At 37.0% G+C, this 22,474-nt stretch overlaps 1 protein-coding gene across 2 annotated transcripts in view; it reads left to right on the forward strand.

Annotated features, from left to right (window-relative positions):
• SNX27 (sorting nexin 27) overlaps positions 1-22,474 on the forward strand; it is a 69,188-nt gene that overhangs the window by 33,260 nt on the left and 13,454 nt on the right. For both annotated transcript variants that reach the window (XM_027607598.1, XM_027607601.1), the window contains exons 3-8: positions 6,590-6,782; positions 8,560-8,624; positions 10,348-10,452; positions 15,254-15,332; positions 16,939-17,102; positions 19,500-19,589. In XM_027607598.1, the coding sequence (XP_027463399.1) occupies positions 6,590-6,782; positions 8,560-8,624; positions 10,348-10,452; positions 15,254-15,332; positions 16,939-17,102; positions 19,500-19,589 (696 nt within the window). The remainder of the gene's footprint in view (positions 1-6,589; positions 6,783-8,559; positions 8,625-10,347; positions 10,453-15,253; positions 15,333-16,938; positions 17,103-19,499; positions 19,590-22,474) is intronic.

The raw sequence follows: 22,474 nt of genomic DNA on the forward strand, positions 1-22,474 counted from the left end.
CATCTAGACTCTTTCCACAGTTTGGCTATTGTGGACATTGCTGCTGTAAACATTGGGGTGCATGTGCCCCTTCAGATCACTACATTTCTATCTTTGGGGTAAATACCCAGTAGTGCAGTTGCTGGGTCATAGGGTAGCTCTATTTTTAACTTTTTGAGGAACCTCCATACTGTTTTCCAGAGTGGCTGCATACCCTGGTAATAGTTATTTCCTCAAATTGCTATTCAGCCAGAATTCAAGGGGATCCTATGCAGATTTCTAGAGCTCTGTCTCTCTTTAGCTCCCCCCTCTTGTGTACTCTGTCCTACAAATTCTAGCTGCTTTGGCCTCCCTGAACTCTAGTCTCTGTCTCCACAGCTCAGTGAAATTGCTATACTGTTTGGATGCCCTTGTCTGACCTGCAGTTCAAGTGTTACCTCTAGATAGAAAACCTAGGTTATGGTAGGGCTCATCTTGTTTGTTTCCCTTTTCTTAGGGATCACAGTTCTTAGTTGCCTGTTGAACAAGTGTCCAAAAATAGTCATTTCCTATGTTTTGCCCAGTTGCCTAGGTGTTTACTGTGGGAGGTTAATTCCAGACCATTCAGAAGTTCTCAGATTATCCTATAAAAACAGAATATTTTTATTTATAGGCCATTCAATTAAAACTTGATTTTCAATATTCTTGATTTTAAAAGGAATACCAGTGGAACCCTGCTTCATACTATTTAGAAAATTTGATTCTGAGTGGATTAAGGACTTAAATGACAAAATAAAAAAATTAAAAGCTCTTAGTGGAAAGTATGGGGAATAGGTTTTTGATTCTGGGTTTAAAGAGTTTAACACAGAAAGCATTGGTTATAAAAATATTGATAAATTGGACTCCATAAAACTGAAATTTTTAAAAATCAAGTTACATAATAAAGTGAGAAGACAAATGACACATAGGAGAAGATACAGTATACACACATGAAAAAGATTATGTCAAGAACTTATGAACTCTACAAATAAATGAGAAAAGCACAAAAACTCAGTATAACACTGGACAAAATATATGAATGTGTATTTTACAGAAGAGGACACTCACTGGCCAGTAAATATGTGAAGAGATGATCAACATCATTAGATGAAACATTAGAGAAATGTAAATTACGACCACAGTGAAAAATCTTTTCACATCCATTCCCCATTGGCAAGAAGTAAGAGGATCTTTTTATGTTTTACTGAAAGGAGTATAAATTGATGTAACCACTTTAGCTTACCATTTGGCATTATCTCGTTAGGTTGATTATTCACATACCTAATAACCTTGCAGTTCTACTCTTAGTATACCCAAGAGAATCTCATATATGTATAACGGGGGCATGTATACAATTTCATGGCAGTATTTGTTCATGATAGCAAAAACCCAGTAACAACCCCAGGTGCCCATCAACGGGATAACAGATAAATAAAAAGCAAAACAAATTGTTATATACGACAGAATAAACCACAAAGATATATAACATCGTGGATGAGACTAAGGGAAAAAATAAGGCATGAAAGGTCTCACTCTGAATGATAACCTTTTTATAAAACTAAAATACCTCCCCCCCTTTTTCTTATTAGTTTCAGAGGTAGAATTTAATGATTCATCAGTTGCATATAACACCCCGTGCTCTTTACATCCTTAATGCCCATGACCCATTTACCACCATCCACCTACCCACCTCCCATCCAGCAACCATCAGTTTGTTTCCTAGAGCTCAGAGTCTTACAGTTTGCCTCCCTCTCAATTTTCATCTTATCCTTTCCCCTATGTTCATCTGTTTTGTTTCTTAAATTCTGCATATGAGTGAATTCATATGGTATTTGTCTTTCTCTGACTTATTTCACTTAGCATAATACCCTCTAGTTCTATCCACATCTTTGCAAATGGCAAACTTTCTTTCTTTTTGTAATATTCCATTAAAACTAAAATACCCTTTAAAAATTAAAATAAAGAAAATTTAAGGATTACTTATAAATACAGGAAAATACTATAAAAAGAAAAGCAAGGGAATGATGCACATGATTGAATATGTTAATTTTGGGGGTCAGAGGAGCAGGGAGAAGGGATGAAGGTGGCAGAGATGATGGTTAGAAATTATTGTCAGGGTCTTAGTTTATAGTTTACTTTTTACAAGGTTAAAAATAACTAATTAAATATTATATATATATAATATAATATAAGTAATCAAAAATCCAAACAAAGAGCTTGCCATAATGATAGTGTGTTGTGAACCAAGGATTATGATTAATCCAGTTCTGGACACCTGAGGCCCAGATAAAGAAAGAAAAGTAACAGAGACCATTTATGAGCCATCTTAGGGAAAATACACATATGCATGCATGCGTGTACACACAAGAAACCTAAGTTATTTAAGAGCATATTGTGGCCTTTATGCTTTTTCATTTCCAGGAAGGAGCCTAAAAACTTCAGCATTTGGGAAAAATCCCTGAGTAAGGATCTCATGCATTTTACCCAGAAATCAACTAAGAGTGCTGTATCTCCTTTTACTTTGTAAGCAGCTTGTGAATGGCAAATAATGTAGTTTTTTTTAAGATGGATTTTCAGCTAAAAATAAGATTAAATAGGAGGGTGGTGTTGGAAACAATTTGTTTGTCATAATGTACGTTGAAGATTCATCCAGTCAATAGCAGAAACCAGGACAGCATCTATTTGACTTTTGGAAGCTGAACTTGGGTGATTTTGCCAAAATGTCATCATTCTGTTTATCACTTTTGCATTATATAAGGAGATTCTCTTCTGTGTGTTCAGTAGCACAATTCCTGTTACTTACTAGAGATTTGAGAAAATGAGAACTTTTTAATATTCAGATGCTACATAGGATGAGATGTTACCATTTCAAAGCCTTAAGAAATCTCTTAAGTGGGGATCTAAGGAACCAACAAAATGGAGATCTCTGATATCTGGGATTTCAGTTTTGCTCCTGAATACAGAGCCCAGGTGTTAATAGAATTGCTTTCCCTGCAGTAGGCTGTGCTCATTGTAAGATTTTTATCTGTTACAGGATGCCTGGCTGGCTCAGTTAGTAGAGCATGAGACTTAATCTCAGGGTTGTGAGTTCAAGCCCCACATTGGGCATGGAGCCTATAAAAGAAAAAGAGAAAGAAAAGAATTTATCAGTTACCATCTTCTGGCATTCATTACATAGGATTAAGTCATGAGGCTAGAGAGAGAAATGGCACAGCATGGATTTTCAGCATTTACATATTAGAAATTATTTTGAAGCTGAATTTTGAAACTTTGACCTGCAGAATCCAGAGAAACAAAGTAGATCACTGACGGATAAGTTTTACACTTTCCTCACCCGTGTTTTTTTCTTATTGGGTTCTTACTAAGCAAAGAGGAACTCAAGAGGACTGAAACTTGTTACCCTCAATGGTGCTAGGAGCGGTGCAGAGCCACATGCCGCCTCTAAATCCACTGCGCCATGCCTGCTCCAGCCCTGGGGCCTGAGGGCACGTGCCGTCTGATTCTGCATGGGCTCTGCTCTTGAATGGGTAACAACAGAAAATGGTATTGGAACACTGGGATTCAGCAGTTTTACACAGGAAGCTTTGGGAGATGTTGTTTAATGTAGTGTGCCTGAAGGTGGGACAAAATTGAACAAACAAGATGAGTTTGGTGCTTTGGAAAGTGTGGAAGCTGCTAGTGAACTCTGTTCTCTATTAGGAGAAGTAACTGAAATTAATGAAACTCTTGCAGAAAATCCAGGACTTGTGTACAAATCCTTTTATGAAGATGGTTGGCTGATCAAGATAATACTCAGTAATCCTTCAGAATTGGATGAATTAATGAGTGAAGAAGCATATGAGAAATACATAAAATCTATTGAGGAGTGAAAATGGAACCCCTAAATAAGCTAGTATGAAATGGAAGGAAGAAAGGAAGGAAGGAAAAGAAAGGAAAGAAGAAGGAGAAAAAGAAAGAACTTGTTATCTCAGACAACTGGCTTTGCAGTTTGAACATTCCAACTTGAAGTCTTGTAGGATATGGTCAGTTGGAGAAGAAAGTGACCAGTGATCGTTAAATTCAGTGTACTATTGCAAGCTAGACTAACTTCATCTAATTCCATTTATGAGCCAGCCAGTCTTAGTGTTTAAATTAAGGTAGAACGCAGAAGCACTGCCCGCCTGCGTATATCTTTAGTTCCTATTGATTATGTTCCTCTTTAAGACCAGAGAATATATTTTTTGATAGACATTCTCATTTGTAATGAGACTATGGGCATTTCTTTTTTTTTTTTAAGATTTTTAAAATTTATTTATTTATTAGAGAGCGCACAAGTAGGGTAAGTGGCAGGCAGAGGGAGAAGCAGGCTCCCCGCTGAGCAAGGAGCCCGATGCGGGACTCCATCCCAGGACCCTGGGATCATGACCTGAGCTGAAGGCAGATGCTTAACCAACTGAGCCACCCAGGCATCCTGAGACTATGGGAATTTCTCATGGACCATCGACATTCTTGAGTTTTAGGCAGAAGACCTCAGCATGCACTAAGTGAATCAGTCTTTTTTTTAGGCAAATGAGTGTGTCCAAACCAGGGAAATATGAATACTAATAGATACTGGTTAATTTTAAGGACCATTGAAGAATAAAACAATCTGTTGGCGATCTTTTTGTATGTTTCTCATTTGCTAAGCACAGTTCATTTAAAAATGGTTTGGCTCTTGGGGAAGCCATTCCTACTTGCATTAAAGTATTACAGAACTGTCAGGCATCTGGATTATTTATATTTCTGTTGCCTTGATGCCACATTTAAATTGGGAGTGGTGGGGAGTTAGATGAGAGGCTTTGATGTTACTCTTCTCACTTTATAAAGAAACTGAAAGTTGAATCAACTTTTCAGTTTTCTTGTTGAAATTATCACAAAGGCCTCTCAGGCTGTAGCATTCTTTTTACCTTAGGAGATGTTTTACTGGACTTGAGATCACTCAAGTGAAGAAATGCAGTCATAGTCTTCAAGTGCATTACCAAAGACCTACTCTACTCTTCCTTGGAAAAAGATATTGGGGAATATCTTTGAACCAGCAGTGTCACTAACTAGTTTTACCTCCCTCCCTTCCTTCCTAGTATGAGGAACTCAGGCTGACATATATCACCCATAGTGTTACGGACTTGCTTTTTTTTAAGCAAAGGAATGGTGATGTTATTGAGAAGTTTGGATAGTTTAGTTTGAAAAGGAAGTATACAAGACCAGATTGAGTGAATAAGACTTTCTTAAGACTGCCTGCCCTCAAGAGAACTGTGGTCTTGTCTAAGGGGAATGTTGTTCTTTGTTTTAGGCATTTGTACTTTAAGAGGCAGTGATGGGAATACTTGATAATATATGTGATTCATTACAACTTTGAGTGATAATCACAGGAAGAAAGCTCATTGATCAGGATCATACACATCCTTGGAGACTTTCATAGTGATTAGAGGCCTTGCTTTTAATTGGGGGAGGAATCATAGGCGGAGAGTTATGGGAGAGGAGTCTTGAATGAATAAATTATTTTTGTATTTAATTCATACTTCCTAAATCACAGAAGCATGAGATAGATACTTCTTGAGCTTTGAAGGAAAGGCTTTGGCTTTTACATTCTCAGTGATTAACTCTTGATTCCATGAGTATATGATCTGTGTTGTACACATTTAAAATTTGGAATGATTTTTGCAAAACCAGTAAATGTGATTTGGGGCCAGTTTTTCCATCTCTGCCTCATTTGTTATGTTCTGAGAATACAAAGTAACTTGGATTATTAGATGTTTTTGGATTGCATGTTCTATTACTTTCCTTTATGAGGGTACATATTCAGGAATTTCACATGTATTCATTTATTTCTTCATCAAATATTTACTGAGTGCCTGCTATGTTCCACACCCTGTTCTAGAAGCTTGGCATGTATCTGTGATTGATAGACAAAAATCTCTAACCATTTCTTCATGAGGATTATTAACTCTCTGTAATTACAAAGTGGTCCTTAGGATACATTTATTCTTCGACTTTTTGTTAACCCTGTTTTAATGATGGAAGGAAGAACAAAACTAAAGATATCTGACTTCAGGAGAGGAGTTTTTGCAACAAAAACATTTTGCTAACAAAATGCTATTACATCAATTTTAAAACTTCCTTTGAAGTTTGGGCCACATGCAAATATCAGTCACATTGCTTTCTAGTCAACCCTCACTTTATACATCTCCAAATTTTCTTGCTTGTTCATTCACTAGATTTACCACATTGGTTTTGAATGACTTAACTTTCTGAAAATAAAATCCACTCTTAAAAGCTGATAATTGCCTTTGAAGATATTTAAAACAATGTGTTGGAGGTAATTTTAATAGCAAAAATAAGATCATGGGGCCACTTGAGTAGCACTCTGTTGTACGTATCATTTCTGGTGTGTTTATTAAAAGTAAGCCTTATTTTACAGTGACTGTGAACACATTCTCTGTTAAGTACATAGCAGAATATACCTCACAGCATCTGTCTGAGCTTGACTTTAGATGATTCTGTGATTTAATTTGTAGTAAGTAGGCTTTTTTTTTTTTTTTTTTTTTTTTTTTTTTTTGTTCTTTCCCCTCACCAGGTCTACAATGTTTATATGGCAGGGAGGCAGCTGTGTTCTAAGCGGTACCGGGAGTTTGCCATCCTACACCAGAACCTGAAGAGAGAGTTTGCCAACTTTACATTTCCCCGACTTCCTGGGAAGTGGCCATTCTCTTTATCAGAACAGCAATTAGATGCCCGACGTCGGGGGTTGGAAGAATATCTAGAAAAAGGTAAGCTGGCCTATTAAACTCTACTATCTTAAGTAGACATGGAGTCTAGGTATGTGTTGCAACTCTTAAACTCCATAGCTAAGTTTCCTGAAACTAGTGAAAGTAAATCATATTTCTCTGACCATTGATGTTGAATGATCTGAGCTTTGAAGCCGAGGCTGAAATGTCCAGTTCAAGGATTATTTGTCTATTTCATTGACTTGCTGAGCACTTAACAACAATAGAAAAATACGTAATTAGTTTTTGGTGCATTAGGGACCTTTATTTGTAGGGTTATATTATTTGCCGGCAAACACAAACAGACTCATCAATATGCTGAGTTGACTTAGGAACTAAGTGGGCAGTACTTAAAACATTTTTATTAAAATGATTCTCAGTTCACTGGCATATCCTACTTGAAAACTCCTTTTTCCTCTTACAGGTGCCAAGTTGTAGGTATTCTAGGTCCTATTGATCTAAGCAGGTTATAGGTTGAAGTATTGAAATCTACTTGTTATCTCAGGACTTCCAGATAGTATATCAGAAGTGGGATGTGGATGCTAAAACTTTTGCTTATCTGGAAAGGCAAGAAGAAATGACCCAGATCTCTGGAATAAGATAGTTCATTTTGTGGCTCAGAGAAGAGATCTTGCTTCATTTTACATTATGGAGTTATATAATTTGCCAGCTGTGCAACAGGCCTTTTTTAAAATACTAATTTAATAGAATAATGGTCTTATGTGATATTTATTAATTCTGTGTCCTTGTGTCCTTGTATAAGAACTAATTGACCTAGTTGAATTTTTTTTAAACTGTAGTAGAGAGCCTTATCCCTGAAGAAATAACTATTTCCCCTGTAGAAGTTAGTGAGATTTCCTCATCTGTTTTTAGCTTTTTTTCCTAACATGGAATGGCCTCTAAACACAGCCCTTGGGAAATGAAAAAGGGTATAAATTTTTTTTAATAAAATGAAGTAAAATTGTCAGTATAACTTAACATCCTCATGAGAGTGTCAGGAAATTAACTTTGTTATATTTAGACAATTAGCTTCTTACCTGCTTTCCTTCCTTCCTTCCTTTTTTTCTTTTCCTTTTTTTTTTGGTTGTTTTGAAGCTAAAGTTAGGGAGGTGAGAAGATGTGCTGAGCTTACTACTTAATTACCTACCCATTTTTTCCAAAGTGGTTTTAACTACTTATGCTTCTCTGACTGGCCTGGTTCCTAAGCCAAGTGGACATTTTTCCTTTTGTATTTCAGTTTTGTATTTGCTTTATTCCTAATTGACTTTATCCTTGCTGGGTTTTCTGACTTGTTCTTAGAAGTTCACATGAGATTGCAAAGTTAAATTTACTGAACTTTCTCTTTTTTTGGGTGACTTCCTTTGGCTATGTTTAATATTTTTAGCAAGCTACATCTTTGAGCATCCTATTATTCCTCTGTTCTTGTCCATTTTTTTTTAAGATTTATTTATTTATTTGACACAGAGAGAGATACAGCAAGAGAGGGAACACAAGCAGGGGGAGTGGGAGAGGGAGAAGCAGGCTTACTGCGGAACAAGGAGCCTGACGCGGGGCTCGATCCCAGGATCTGGCAGATGCTTAACAACTGAGCCACCCAGGCGCCCCTCTAGTTCATATTTATATGAATGTTTATTGTGCCTTAACATGTCATATGTGAGGAATGGCATCCCACCTCTGCATTGCCTGCTACTGATGATTTACACTTAAACTTTGATATGTTCTTGACTTTAAAGTCTTGATTTTAGGGCCTCATGCCAGATTCTATTTTTGTTTTCTACAGTATGCTCAATACGAGTCATTGGTGAGAGTGACATCATGCAGGAATTCCTATCAGAATCAGATGAGGTAGGTGAATACTCCCTTCAGTGACTCTTTACCCCTTGGCTCCTTGTGGGGGAAAATAAAGATATTGATTATAGATTAAATTGCCATAAATTCCCCAAATGACTATTTTTTCAACTTCCGTTTCTTCTGTACCCTGCTTATCTTTCAAGACCTAGTACTAGGTTCATCTTCTCTTTGACGCTTTCCCTGATACTCACGTCATTGGTTTTTCATTCCACCAAGAACTTTTGCAGTCAGGACCACCCGATCATCACCTTGTTGCTCTCTCATTCTCTAATTTTTTTATACATATAATCAAATTATCACTTTATATTTTTAGTTCACTAGACTGTGAACTACCTGTAGGTAAGAGCTAAGTCTTTTTTTTTTTCAGTCTTATTGAGGTAGAATTGACAAATAAGAATCATCTGTATTTGAAGTGTACTACTTTATGTTTTGATATATGTATACATTGTGAAATATCACCACAGTCAAGCTAGCGAACATATCCATTACCTCATAGTTACCGTTTTCTTTCTTCTTTCTTTCTTTCCTTTGTGTGTGTGTGTGTGTGTGTGTGTGTGTGTGTGTGTGTGTGGTGAGAACACTTAAGATCTACCCTCCTAGCAAAATTCCAATATACAATATAGTATTGTTAACTCTGGTCACCATGCTGTTATACATTATAACTCAAGAACAAGAACTTGGTCATCTTTATGTATTCCCAGTGCCTTACCATAATGTCCAGCATATTGTAGGTGCATAATAAATATTAATGGAGTAGAAGAATGAATACATAATGCTGCTATATTAAATAGTGTGTTATCTACTAACTATTTTATATGTATATGTCTTATTTTCCCAACTAGATTATAAGTTTCTTGCAGACAAGGGCTTATAATGAAGTAATGCTTAGGATGGTTTTAGATGATGAATATTTTTTAAGTGGTAAATGAAAATCGACTTGCTCTTAAATAGTTGTTTCTCTCTAATAAAACTTAGAGAGTCAAAAATCTGTTAGAGGAGGGGCACATGGGCAGTTGGTTAAGCATCCAACTCTTGATCTCAGCTCAAGTCTTGATCTCAGGGTCATGAGTTCAAGCCCTGAGTTGGGCTCCACACTGGGGATGGGGCCTACTTAAAAAAAAAAAATCTGTTAGAGGAATGTATTAATCCTCAAAACCAATAAGAAAGAAGGATCTTTTGAATTAAGGGATAAGAATTGTTTACTCTTCTCTAGAAGAAAATTGAATATTATACTAAGATTCCTGCATTTCATCCTTTTTTCCTGTCAAAGGTAAATGATTACTTCAGGCTTTAGAAAGGAACAGGATACTACTTGAGCCAATCTAGTGTGCCTCACAATTTAAACCCAGAGAATGTTTGTCAAAACTATTGCTTTCAGTTGTTTTCTTTTCTCATTTGTGAGTTCTGAATGTTTGGAAGTAAGCCAAAAATCTCATCTGTGTTTGACCTAAACTGCTTCACACGTGTTCTGTTTTGAAATGTGAACACATTGGCTTTAACCTGTTTCTTTTCTCCCTGTTCATCTTAAAGGTTAACTGCTGCAGCCTGAAGTCAGCTTTCTGACTTGTAAAATGTATTGACTTTAAGGTTTCTTTTTACCCCTTTTCATTGGAACTTGCTTTCTGTCACATGTTTAGGTTGTTGTTTAGCTAGCATGTTACAAGGAGAATAAGGATATGCTGGGTGATAAATTCTGTCTCTGTATCTTTTCCCCCAGAACTACAATGGTGTCTCCGACGTAGAGCTCAGAGTAGCACTACCAGATGGAACAACAGTTACGGTCAGGGTTAAAAAGAACAGTACTACAGACCAAGTATATCAGGTAAATTAAACTTGAACAGGTAGACTCAACATTGGTTGGTATAAAGCTAAGGAAAGATGGATTAAATGAGTTAATACATATAAAGTGCTTGGACTTATCTGGCATATAATAACTTTATTAAATGTTAGCTACTCTTGTTGATGTTATTATTAATGTGAAAGTACTTTGCCCTCCTTGAAAGAAAGGTACAGTATATATCCTGGGTCATAGTAGGTATGATTAGCCCCCCTCCTTTTTAATTGTAAAAAACTTAACATACATGAAAACAGAACAGTACAGTGAACCTCCATTTTTCTATCACCCATATTTAATAATCATCAAGATTTTGCCACATTTGTATTATATATCCTTTTTTCCTTTTCCTTTGTTTAAATTTTTTTTTTTAAAGATTTTATTTATTTGGGACAGAGAGAGAGAACACGAGCAGGGGGAGAGGGGCAGACAGAGAGGAAGGGCAAGAAGCAGACTCCCCACTGAGCAGGGAGCCTCATGCAGGGCTCGATTCCAGGACCCTGGGATCATGACCTGAGCCGAAGGCAGTCGCTTTACAGACTGAACCACCCAAGCGCCCCTTCGTTTAAATATTTTAAAGCAAATTCCATTTTATTGGACCTGTGTATATTTCAGTATAAATCTCTAAAAAAATAAGGACATTCTTCTTATATAAATACAAAGCCATTATCAGACTTAAAAAATTAACAGTATTTCCTTGGCATTAACTAATAACAAATCCATAGTCAAATTTTCCCAGCTGTCTGAAAATGATTTTTTATAGTTGGTTTGGTAAAATCTGGATCTAAACAAGGTTTGGTTTTTATGTTTATTTTAATATAAAGCAGTCTCCCTTCCCTTCCCCAACTTTTTATTTCCATGTATTGGTTTGTCGTAGAAATTGGGTCTGTGTTGTGCAGTGTCCCACATTCTGAATTTATCTGTTTGTTTCTTTTATCTGTGTCATTTAATATGTCTATCTTCTCCTTACATTTTGAGTAAGTTGAAGTTTGTTCGAGAGGCTCGATTAGGTTCAGGTTCAGCTTTTTTTTAATAAGAATACTTCATAATTGGTGATATATATATATATATATATATATCCTATTGCTTTTCAACAGAGTTACACAATATCTGATTATCCCACTTTTAGTGATACTAAGATTAATCAGTGGGTTTAGGTGGTGATAACCTGGGCTCTCTATTGTAAAATTTCCCATTGGTCTGTAATCAGATAAGTGTATTATCGATGATTGCTGCCTTAACCAGTGATTTCATTAAGGGTTGCAAAGTACTGGTTTTCTAATCTGTCATTTCTTTGTATTTGTTAGGTAGAATTCTTCTGTAAAGAACTTTGCCTTATTAACTAGGGTTATGTAGTTACCCTAAAATACACTTTGTAGGAAAGGGAGGATAAATACTGAATTTTTTAATTGCCAATTGTCAGAGTAAAGAATTGGTGTCCCAAAAAAAAGAATTGGTGTCCTAGTTGATCCCAGTGATGTCCAATGAGATAATTATTTTATTTTATTTTAGTATCGTGGGTTTTTAGGTATTTAATATGATTTAATCGTATATTATCTTTGATGCTCAGATTGTTCCATTTTTGGCCAGTGGAAGCTCCTTCATGTCTGCTTCTGTATTCTTTTGATGCAACTTATTTGTTTGTAATAGCATTCTTGCTTTTTGGTACAACAAGGTGTTCTGGCCTCACCTTTGTATATTTCTCATCCTAGATCTAGAATCAGCCACTTTCCTCAGGAGTCCTGGTTTCTTTCAGTAAGAAATTATATGTATATATTTTTTAATTTAATTTAAATTCAGTTAATTAATATGTAGTGTATTATTAGTTTCAGAGGTAGTGTTCAGTGTATATAACACCCAGTGTATATAATACCCAGTGTTTATTACATCACGTGCCCTCCTTAATTCCCATCACCCAGTTACCACATCAGCCCACCAACCTCCCTTCCAGCAACCCTCAGTTTGTTTCCTTAGTTAAGAGTCTCTTATGGTTTGTCTCCCTCTCTGATTTCATCTTATTTTATTTTTCCCTCCCTTCCCCATCCTCTGTTTTATTTCTTAAATTCCACATATAAGTGAAATCATAGGATAATTGTCTTTCTCTGACTGACTTATTTTGCTTAGCATAATAATTCCATCCACATCGTTGCAAATGGTAAGATTTCATTCTGTTTGATGGCTGAGTAATATTCCATTGTATATATATACCACATCTTTTTTATCCATTTATCTGTTGATGGACATCTGGTCTCTTTCCATAGTTTGGCTATTGTGGACATTGCTGCTATAAACATTGGGGTGCATGTGCCCCTTCGGATCACTACATTTGTATCTTTTGGGTAAATACCTAGTAGTGCTCTATTTTTAACTTTTTGAGGAACCTCCATACTGTTTTCCAGAGTGGCTGCACCAGCTTGCATTCCCACCAACAGTGTCGGAGGGTTTCCCTTTCTCCACATCCTTGCCAACATCTGTTGTTTCCTGACTTGTTAATTTTAGCCATTCTGACTGGTGTGAGGTGGTATCTCATTGTGGTTTCAATTTGTATTTCCCTGATGCCTTGTGATGTTGGGCGTTTTTTTCATGTGTCTGTTGGTCTTCTTTGTCTATGTCTATGTCTTCTTTGGAGAAATGTCTGTTCATGTCTTCTGCCCATTTCTTGACTGGATTATTTGTTTTTTTGGCTTGAGCTTGATAAGTTCTTTATAGATTTTGGATACTAGTCCTTTATCTGATATTTGCAAATGTCTTCTCCCATTCTTTAGGTTGTCTTCTGGGTTTGTCATCTGTTTCCTTTGCTATGCAAAAACTTTCTATCTTGATGAGGTCCCAATAGTTCATTTTGGTTGTTTTTTTTTTAAGATTTTATTTATTTGACAGAGAGAGACACAGAGAGAGAGGGAACACAAGCAGGAGGAATGGGAGAGGGAGAAGCAGGTTTCCTGCCGGATCCCAGGACCCTGGGATCATGACCTGAGCTGAAGGCAGACGCTTAACGACTGAGCCACCCAGGCACCCTATGCCTTTTTGTTTATCTTTAATCCTGCTTTGATCAAGACTTTCAGGGAGACAGGTTTCTGGATATTAATATTTATTTTTCCTTTGTAGCAAAGAAACAAATCTGTTCCCCATACATTTACTCATGTACTATATACCATGGCAAAGGGTATATGCAGAATTTGAGGTACTGCTGAAATTACAAAATGGTGCAGTGATTGCAAGGAAAATGTTAATTTTACAAGTTGCCGATGTTTTGTATTTTTTTTCCCTGAGTATTTCTCTAGCGAGGCCAATTACTTATTTATTTTTTTGGCACTTTTCTCCTCATCCTGAGACTTGTAGCTATAAGCCATTTTCCAAACCTTTTTTTTTTTTAATTAAAGATTTTATTTATTTATTTGACAGAGAGAGAGACAGTGAGAGAGGGAACACAAGCAGGGGGAGTGGGAGAGGGAGAAGCAGGCCTCCCGCTGAGCAGGGAGCCCGATGTAGGGCTCGATCCCAGGACCCTGGAATCATGACCTGAGCCGCAGGCAGACGCTTAACGACTGAGCCACCCAGGCGCCCCAGCCATTTTCCAAACCTTGAAAGCATTTCAGTTTCTGTTCAGTACAGTGTAGAATGGTGACTTAGAACATTTATAATCTCCAATTTCTATCTCACATCAGGGATGAACTTAGGTTTGTTTGATATGTGAATAGATCTGGGAAGAAGGATATAATTATATTTGGTTTACTGAGATACTAGTATTTAACAATTTTATCTTGTTCAATTAATACCTTATTTATATTGGGATTGATCTGGAAAAAGAATTGTACTATTTTGTGTTTTTTGAGTTTTGTTGTCTTCTGTTTGTAATTTCAGTTTTCGTTTATTTGCACGTGGAGTCTTTCAATTGTTTGTTGTCATATGAGCTCCTAGAAAGAAGGACTAATACTTGTTTTTGTTTTGTTTTTTAAAGATTTTATTTATTTGTCAGAGGAGAGAGAGCCCAGGCAGGGGGAGCGGCAGGTAGAGGGAGAAGCAGGCTCCCTGCTGAGCAAGGAGCCTGATGTGGGACTCAATCCCATGACCCTGGGATCATGACCTGAGCTAAAGGCAGACGCCTAACTCACTGAGCCACCCAGGCATCCCCTAATACTTGTTTAATATTCCTCTGTTGTCCCAACATTTTACTGTTTTCATATAGATACTCATGGTGATAATTCTTAGGAAATGGAGGTCTCCAGGCTGAGGCATGGATTGTCCAAAAAATAAATAAGAATAATTTTGAAGCATGAACAAAATTGACAACTATTTTAAGCTCAAGAACCAAAGATACAGATTTTGTATGTTAACAGCCTGTATTAAATGTAGGTTAAATCTGTGAGAGTGGATATTTAAGAATTTATTTTCTTCTTAAGATCTGTTCTTATCAAGCACATGACTTATAAGTGGTGTTAAAAAAGACCTTCTTCGTGGGATGAAGTCATATTTCAGAGAGAAAAGATGATATTTAAGGAGAGATTATTACCAGCTTGAATTGGCGGGGGAAATCATTTTAGAGATCATAACTGTTTGGGTCAAATACAGGTATATTTTTCCCCTTTTATTTCATACATATGTGTGCATGAGTGCATGTACACATACATATAAAGAAGAATAGCTTTAGATGATGAATTTAGTTTATGTGAAACCAAGATAGCGAAACGCCTCCCTTTCCCCCCTTGCACATGCACACACCTGTCTTTTCCCAAAGTATTGTTTGATTTAGTTACCCTAAAATGAATCTATCCTGTTTATACTATAGGCTATTGCAGCAAAGGTTGGCATGGACAGTACGACGGTGAATTACTTTGCCTTATTTGAAGTGATCAATCATTCCTTTGGTAAGTGCCAGTCAGCTAATTTAAGTTTTGTTTGAGGGTATTTTATTCTAATTCTAATACTATCAGACTGAAGCTCCCAGAAGCTGTCATACTGAAACTGTTTGCCTGGAGAATAAGAGCTTGAAGAAGGGGAAATCCCACTCACTAGGACTGTGTCCCACAAGCAGACTAGGCAGATCCTATTAAGCCCAAGTCAAAAGGGTGTCTGATCACTGTCGATCCTTTTTCCTCTTTTGTAAGTATAACTTACTTATACCTAGCACTGATACTTCATGATGTTTTTTAAAATCAGAGTTTCAAAATTAATATATTCCAATGAAATAGCCAAAAAGAAGGATATTCCATTTAGCCACAACTTGTTTTAGTGTACTTTTATGCTTTTTGTAGATAATTAAGAATAGCTTTTTATTTTCAGGAGTTAGAAAAGAGATACATTGCTTAAAAACCTTTGCTTTAATGCATGTATTTAATTTTCCATATTCTCTTTCTAGGAAATTTTATTGCATGGTGACAGGAAGTTTCTCATATGTTATTTTATAAAAGCTCGGGATGCTGGTCACATTGGTTGCATTGAGTTCACAAAGGGGAGGAAGTCTGAGTGCTTGCTGTTAATGACAGATTTCCTATAGTTTATGGGTCTTTTCTACATCATATATATATGGGGCTAAGGCCAGAAATGACAGATATTGATTGATCCCACCTTCCTCATCCAGAAAGAGGGGGAGAGTTTCGTAGGTTTGGGTCACCTTGCCATCCCTGGTCAAGGTGTAACAAAGTTGATTCCCCCTGAAGCAGCCATCTCCTTATTACTCTTCATCTTCCCAACTCCCTATGGTCTAACTAGCAGATATAAATGTTACAGAGGATTGCTAGGGAACCACAGCACTTGGATTCTAATCTTACCCCTTTTTTCTAAGCTTTAGTTAACAAATAAAGTGGGAAATATTAAATCTGTCTTTTTGCAGTGTTACAAAGTCAAGTAAACATCAAGAGAAGAAAACTCTGAGCCTTTCCAAAGAAAAGTAACATGGAAATTAAACACAATAGTGTTTTATCCTGCTGTGCCTTGTTAGGAAGAGGAAGAAACATTACTGAGAAGATACTTTTCACTTTGATGAATGTCTTAGAGTTGGGGGTGGGGAGTGGGGAGAGTCTTTCAGCTCTTAACAATAGAAGCAGTTCATTGAGAATTGCCACATGAGAGACTGAATGCACCATGGCTGGGTGGGTAAGAGGAGAGGCTTGCTTTAACGATGTTCAGTGGACATTGCTGTAATTTACCAGATAACGGATAAGATATTTTAATTGACTTTGGAATAGATGTTGTCTGCACAGTCAAATGTTAGTTCAAGGGCGCGTCATTACAAGTGATAGATTTCCATCAGTTTGAGGCTCGATTGGCCATAGTCATAGTTAGAAGGGATAGATTTGGCTAGAGAAATGGTTATTTTGTGGTCCCATAGCAGAGCTACTTGATGGTTCTAAGCCAATGTTCTGGTTAAGGAAAGCCTGCCATTCTTAATGTCTTACACAGTTTGTGCTGAGGAAATTCCTTACATATCTTTTCACTTTAGCTTTCTTTCTTTCTTTTTTGCCTTCTCTTCAGTACGTAAGCTGGCACCTAATGAATTTCCTCATAAACTCTACGTCCAGAATTACACATCAGCTGTGCCAGGCACCTGCCTAACCATTCGAAAGTGGCTTTTTACCACCGAAGAAGAAATCCTCTTAAATGACAATGACCTTGCTGTTACCTACTTTTTTCATCAGGTAGGTGAATTGATCTTCCTGGAAAGGCCTGATTTCTTTTTCTGCTTATATGTAGTATGTAATTTGCCAATCCAGTGTGAATCCTTGGATAAATTGCTTTGCCTCCTGGATCTTAGTTAAGTTACATTTTTAAAATGTTCTATCATGGGGCAACTGGTTGGCTTAGTCAGTAGAAGATGCAACTCTTGATATTCGTGTTGTGAGGTCGAGCCCCATGTTGGATGTAGAAATTACTTAAAAATAAAATCTTTTTTTTTTTTTAAAGATTTTATTTATTTATTTGAGACAGAGAGAACACATGAGAGGGGGGAGGGTCAGAGGGAGAAGCAGACTCCCTGCTGAGCAGGGAGCCCGATGCGGGACTTGATCCAGGGACTCCAGGATCATGACCTGAGCCGAAGGCAGTTGCTTAACCAACTGAGCCACCCAGGCGCCCAAAAATAAAATCTTTAAAAAATAATAAAATATTCTATCCCATTTAACAGAAGATAAATAAGTTTAAGAAGTAAAGATGTCCTGGAGTTAAGAATAAATTTATTTATTTATTTATTTTTAAAGATTTTATTTATTTATTTGACAGAGAGGGACACAGCGAGAGAGGGAACACAAGCAGGGGGAGTGGAAGAGGGAGAAGCAGGCTCCCCGTTGAGCAGGGAGCCTGATGTGGGGCTCGATCCCAGGACCTTGGAATCATGACCTGAGCCCTAGGAAGATGCTTAACAACTGAGCCACTCAGGCGCCCCAAGAATAAATTTATTACTGTTTTTTTTAAACAACAGGAAATGAGCATATGGCTATGTACTTATTAAAAAACTTTTCTTCAAAATTACACATACATAGAGTTTAAAGCGTCAAATAGTTCTACAGAGGTTATTATGAAAAATATTAATTACTCCACTTATCTTTATCTCTGCTCCCCCTAGACAACCATTTTCACCCCCTTTAGCTTTTGTTTTATATTTGCTTTCATGTCTCTGTTATGACTTGGTTATATTGCTCCTACTTGAATTTTCAGATTCAAGCAGTATCTCTTAATTTCCCACTATAGAAGATGAGACTCTAGCTCCATTTCCTCCTGCATTCCCACTATGTGCCATAACCATACCCATACTCAAGTGTACTTTGCTAGGTGACAGAGCTAGAAGTTGAAATGGTTTCTTGACTTCAACTCTGAACTCATTATGTTATGTAAATATTTTCTCTTAAAAGGCTATGGGGAATGATTTTTACCTTAAAGAAATCAGCAGTCTTCTGGTAAAGGTTCAAGTGGCCCCAGCCTGGTGCCTACAAAAGTCGTTCTTGTAGCAAATCACTGAGATTGGATTCTGAATACCCTGGACAAGTGATTCTGTTTGTTCTTTTCCTTCCTCTTGTTTTTCTCTCCCAAAGATGAATTTTCCCTTCTATTAGATTTTTAAAGTTTTTCTTGGGATAGAGTGAGGTTGGGAAGGGGACGCATGTTTCATATAGCTGAACCAGGAGTAGTTGAGAATAAGCATATTATACCTAGGTACCTTCATGCCTGTATCAAGTCCTTTTGGGGATTTTTGTCCATGTACAATCTCAGATTTATCTCTTCCTGTCTTCCAGTTGTTACCATCCTAGTTTTACAGTCTTGTTTCACGTCATGCTTAAAGCACCATAACATCATCAGTCTCCCTTATTTCATTCTCTCTGTAGCTTGGTTCATTTGGCACTCATATAAATCAGTCTCTCTTTTAAAAGTAACACAAATTTTTATTGCTTATTTTAGCTCCAGTAGTCCTTAGTGCTGTCCTTAAGTCTAAATTTCTGTGCCTGTTTTCTGGGATCCTTCATAATCTGTTAACTTAACCCATCCAGCATTATATTTTGTTGTCCCCTGACACGTACCCTTTCTTTAAATCAGGCAGATCTGTCTCCCGAATGTATTTAAGCTCAGATGCGTTCCTGTTCCCTGACTTCCATTTGTAGTTTTTTCCGTTCAGCTTAACCTTTGGGGTCCAACCAAGTCTTCCCTGATAACTATAATTAGCAAAAAACTCTGCTGTTCTTACTGTGTATCACTTACCATACATCTTTGCTACCTCATTGTTATCTTTAACAATTATATGTTATCTTTCAGTATTCTCTAATTGTTTCAACCTGTATAAATTAACTGGAATTTAAATCTCTTAACAGGAGAAACAAGATCCTTCATGTGCCTAGAACAATTCTTGAGCGCATACTGGGCACTCTTTAAATGCTACTTATTCCAATAAATATATCCTTGTGGCAGAGTTCACTGGTGATGATGATGATGGTCCAAATGGATAAGAGTTGTTCTGAAAAGGAATCTGTATCTCTTTATTTTTATCAATAATATGTTTGATAATGACTTTGATGTTCCTTTCTTCTCTGCCCTTGTTTTGGTGACAGGCTGTTGATGATGTGAAAAAAGGTTATATCAAAGCAGAGGAAAAGTCCTACCAATTACAGAAGCTGTATGAACAAAGGAAAATGGTCATGGTAGGTTTATGTCCCCATAATCTCTTTATAAAACACCTCTTCTTATCTCTTAAACATGTTGTTCCAGTCATTTTTGAAAGATGTTACAACTGGTCAGTGGCTTAATTAATTTTTTTTAAAAAAAGGAGGGGGATATAGGCCTTCATGTAATGCCCATTATGTTCCTCCATTTAGCATATTAGAGGATATTTTGCAACATGTGGGTATTTAACTTTATTATTGACAATAACCAAACAGTATTCTTTTTTGATAAAAAGTTCTAAAACAAAAGATGTGCAGAACATTTAATATGTAAATATCAGTTCTCGAAGAGTTGATATTTAGATTTTTAACATTAGAAATTATTTTATTTTGGCTCAGGTCATGATCTCAGTGTCGTGAGATCAAGCCCTGTGTAGGGCTCTGCACTCAGCAAGGAGTCTGCTTGAGATTGTCTCTCTTCCTCTCCCTCTGCCCATTCCCCCTGCCCCACACACTCCTGCTCTCTCTCTCTCTCAGATGTTTGGAAAAAAATTATTTTATTTGTGATTTAGTAATTGCAAAATTATTTGTTTTTATAACTTCCTTTGCAGTTCCTTAAAACATATATGCTCAGTGGTGCCTTTGGTTAGTGTGCTATCTTAGAGCTGTGCTGTTTGATTCAATAGCTACTCGTGTCATGTAGCTATTTAAATTTAATATTAAACTCATTTAAATTAAATAAAATTTAAAATTCAATTCCTCAGGTGCACTAGCCTCATTTCAAGTGTTGAGTGGCCACATATGGCTAATACCCTACCATGTTGGACAGCTTAGATACAGAACATTTTCATCATCACAGAAAGTTCTGTTGGAGAGGGGCTGCCTACAATATTCCTTAAATGTTTTAAAATGAATTTTCAATTTGTACCTGCCATAAACACAGGGATGGAAATTGTCAAAAGTAAAATTTGTAAAGAATGCTTACATAAAATTTCACTCATAGCATTTTAAAATTTCTTTCTTGGCGGGCACCTGGGTGGCTCAGTTGGTTAAGCTACTGCCTTTGGCTCAGGTCATGATCCTGGAGTCCCAGGATCGAGTCCCACATCGGGCTCCCTGCTCAGCAGGGAGTCTGCTTCTACCTCTGACCCTCTCCCCTCTCATGCTCTCTATCTCTCATTCTCTCTCTCAAATAAATAAATAAAAATCTTAAAAAAAAATTTTCTTTCTTGACAAATTCACATATAGTTGAAAGTTTTCCAATTACAGTTTTTCATGATTTCACACAAGACAGTTATTGCATTGATGATGATGCTGATAGATCACTGAATTTCTTTTGTACCCTCTGTGTGTGCACTTTTTTATGAGGGGATATTCTCTTTCTAAACTAATTGGGTTGGAATAAGAATACAAACAAGTCAGCCATTGAACTCAGCCCATAATCTTATATCTAGCTGGGATAGTCATTTTATCGCTTATATGACAAAAAGTAGTAAATCTGTTTGTCTTAGAAAACTGCCAGAGATCAGGGAACCATTTACCAATGTTCTGCATACCAACAGGCTAAAATAGACAACACAAAAATCTTTTAAACAGAATTAATTCTTGGCAGAATTTTGGTAAGGGGAATTTTACTGTGTGAGAGACAGGATTTTAAAACTCGATTTGGGGGCACCTGGGTGGCTCAGTTGGTTGAGCATCTGATTTCCGCTCAGGTCCTGGTCTTAGGGTCCTGGGGTCGAGCCCCCCCACCGTGTTGTCGGCCTCCGTGCTCAGTGGGGAGTCTGCTTCTCCCTCTCCCTCTGACCCTCCCCCTGCTCTCTCTCTCAAATAAAATCTTAAAAAAAAAAAACCAACTCAGTTTCCACCTCTTCTTTATATTAATGTGTGATTCTGGCCAACACATCTGCATCTTTTTGGTGAAAAGGACCAACTACTAAAGGACCATCAGCCTCTGAAATATTTCTTTGCCTTTGCCAAAGGCAACAAATCAAGGTACTTTCATAAGGGCTTCTGATAATTCCAGTATGGAATACATATTGTTTCTTTGCACATGTAGTACTCCAGACACACTATCTTCCATTTGTGCATTCAACAACAAATATTTGTTGATTACCAAGTGTGTGCCAGGCACAGTAGAAGGTGCTAAAAATATATAAATAGGTTTGGGTTGTCCTATGGCAAAATATAAAAGATCTGAATTTAACAAACTTGGTAATCTATTACAAAATTACTTTTAGACTCAAATTTGTATCTTGTAATCACTCAGTTAAGAACTCTAATACAGGGGTGATTGGGTGGTACAGTCGGTTAATCATCTAATTCTTGATTTTGGCTCAGGTCATGATCTCAGGGTCATGAGATTGAGCCCTGCGTGGGTGCCTCTGCTTAGGACTCTCACTCCCTCCCCTTCTGCCCCTCCCCCTCCAGCTCACCTGTGCACACACTCTCTCTCTCTCTCTCAAATAAGTAAATGAATCTTAAACAACAACAACAACAAACCTCAAGTACAGTTGATTTTCCCCCCTTGGATCATTGGAATTGATCATTGGATCATTGGAATTGAGTATAAGATATGCTTAAACGTTTATGGAATTCTGTTGTCTTGAAAACCTAGTGCCACAAGTAAGTACTAGCCCTATAATATTGCAATTAGATTTTATTTTATTTATTTATCTATTTTTCGTTACCAAGTACATTAATCATTTTAATTCAGAAGAGGGGAGGCATAAAGCAGGCTGTCACTGGTCAAAGAACATTAGTCACTCACATTGGCTTCGAGAGAATGTGGTAGCATCTTGTCCTTATTTTTGTCTTGTTCCATCAAAGTCACAAAATAACCTTATCTGATGGTGATATTCTGTAAAATGGTTTATGTTCAGGAAGCAACACTACAACCTAGCTTTTGGCGGCCAGCTAACAGT

This window comes from Zalophus californianus, chromosome 4 (genome assembly GCF_009762305.2).
Source record: "Zalophus californianus isolate mZalCal1 chromosome 4, mZalCal1.pri.v2, whole genome shotgun sequence".
Lineage (NCBI taxonomy): Eukaryota > Metazoa > Chordata > Mammalia > Carnivora > Otariidae > Zalophus > Zalophus californianus.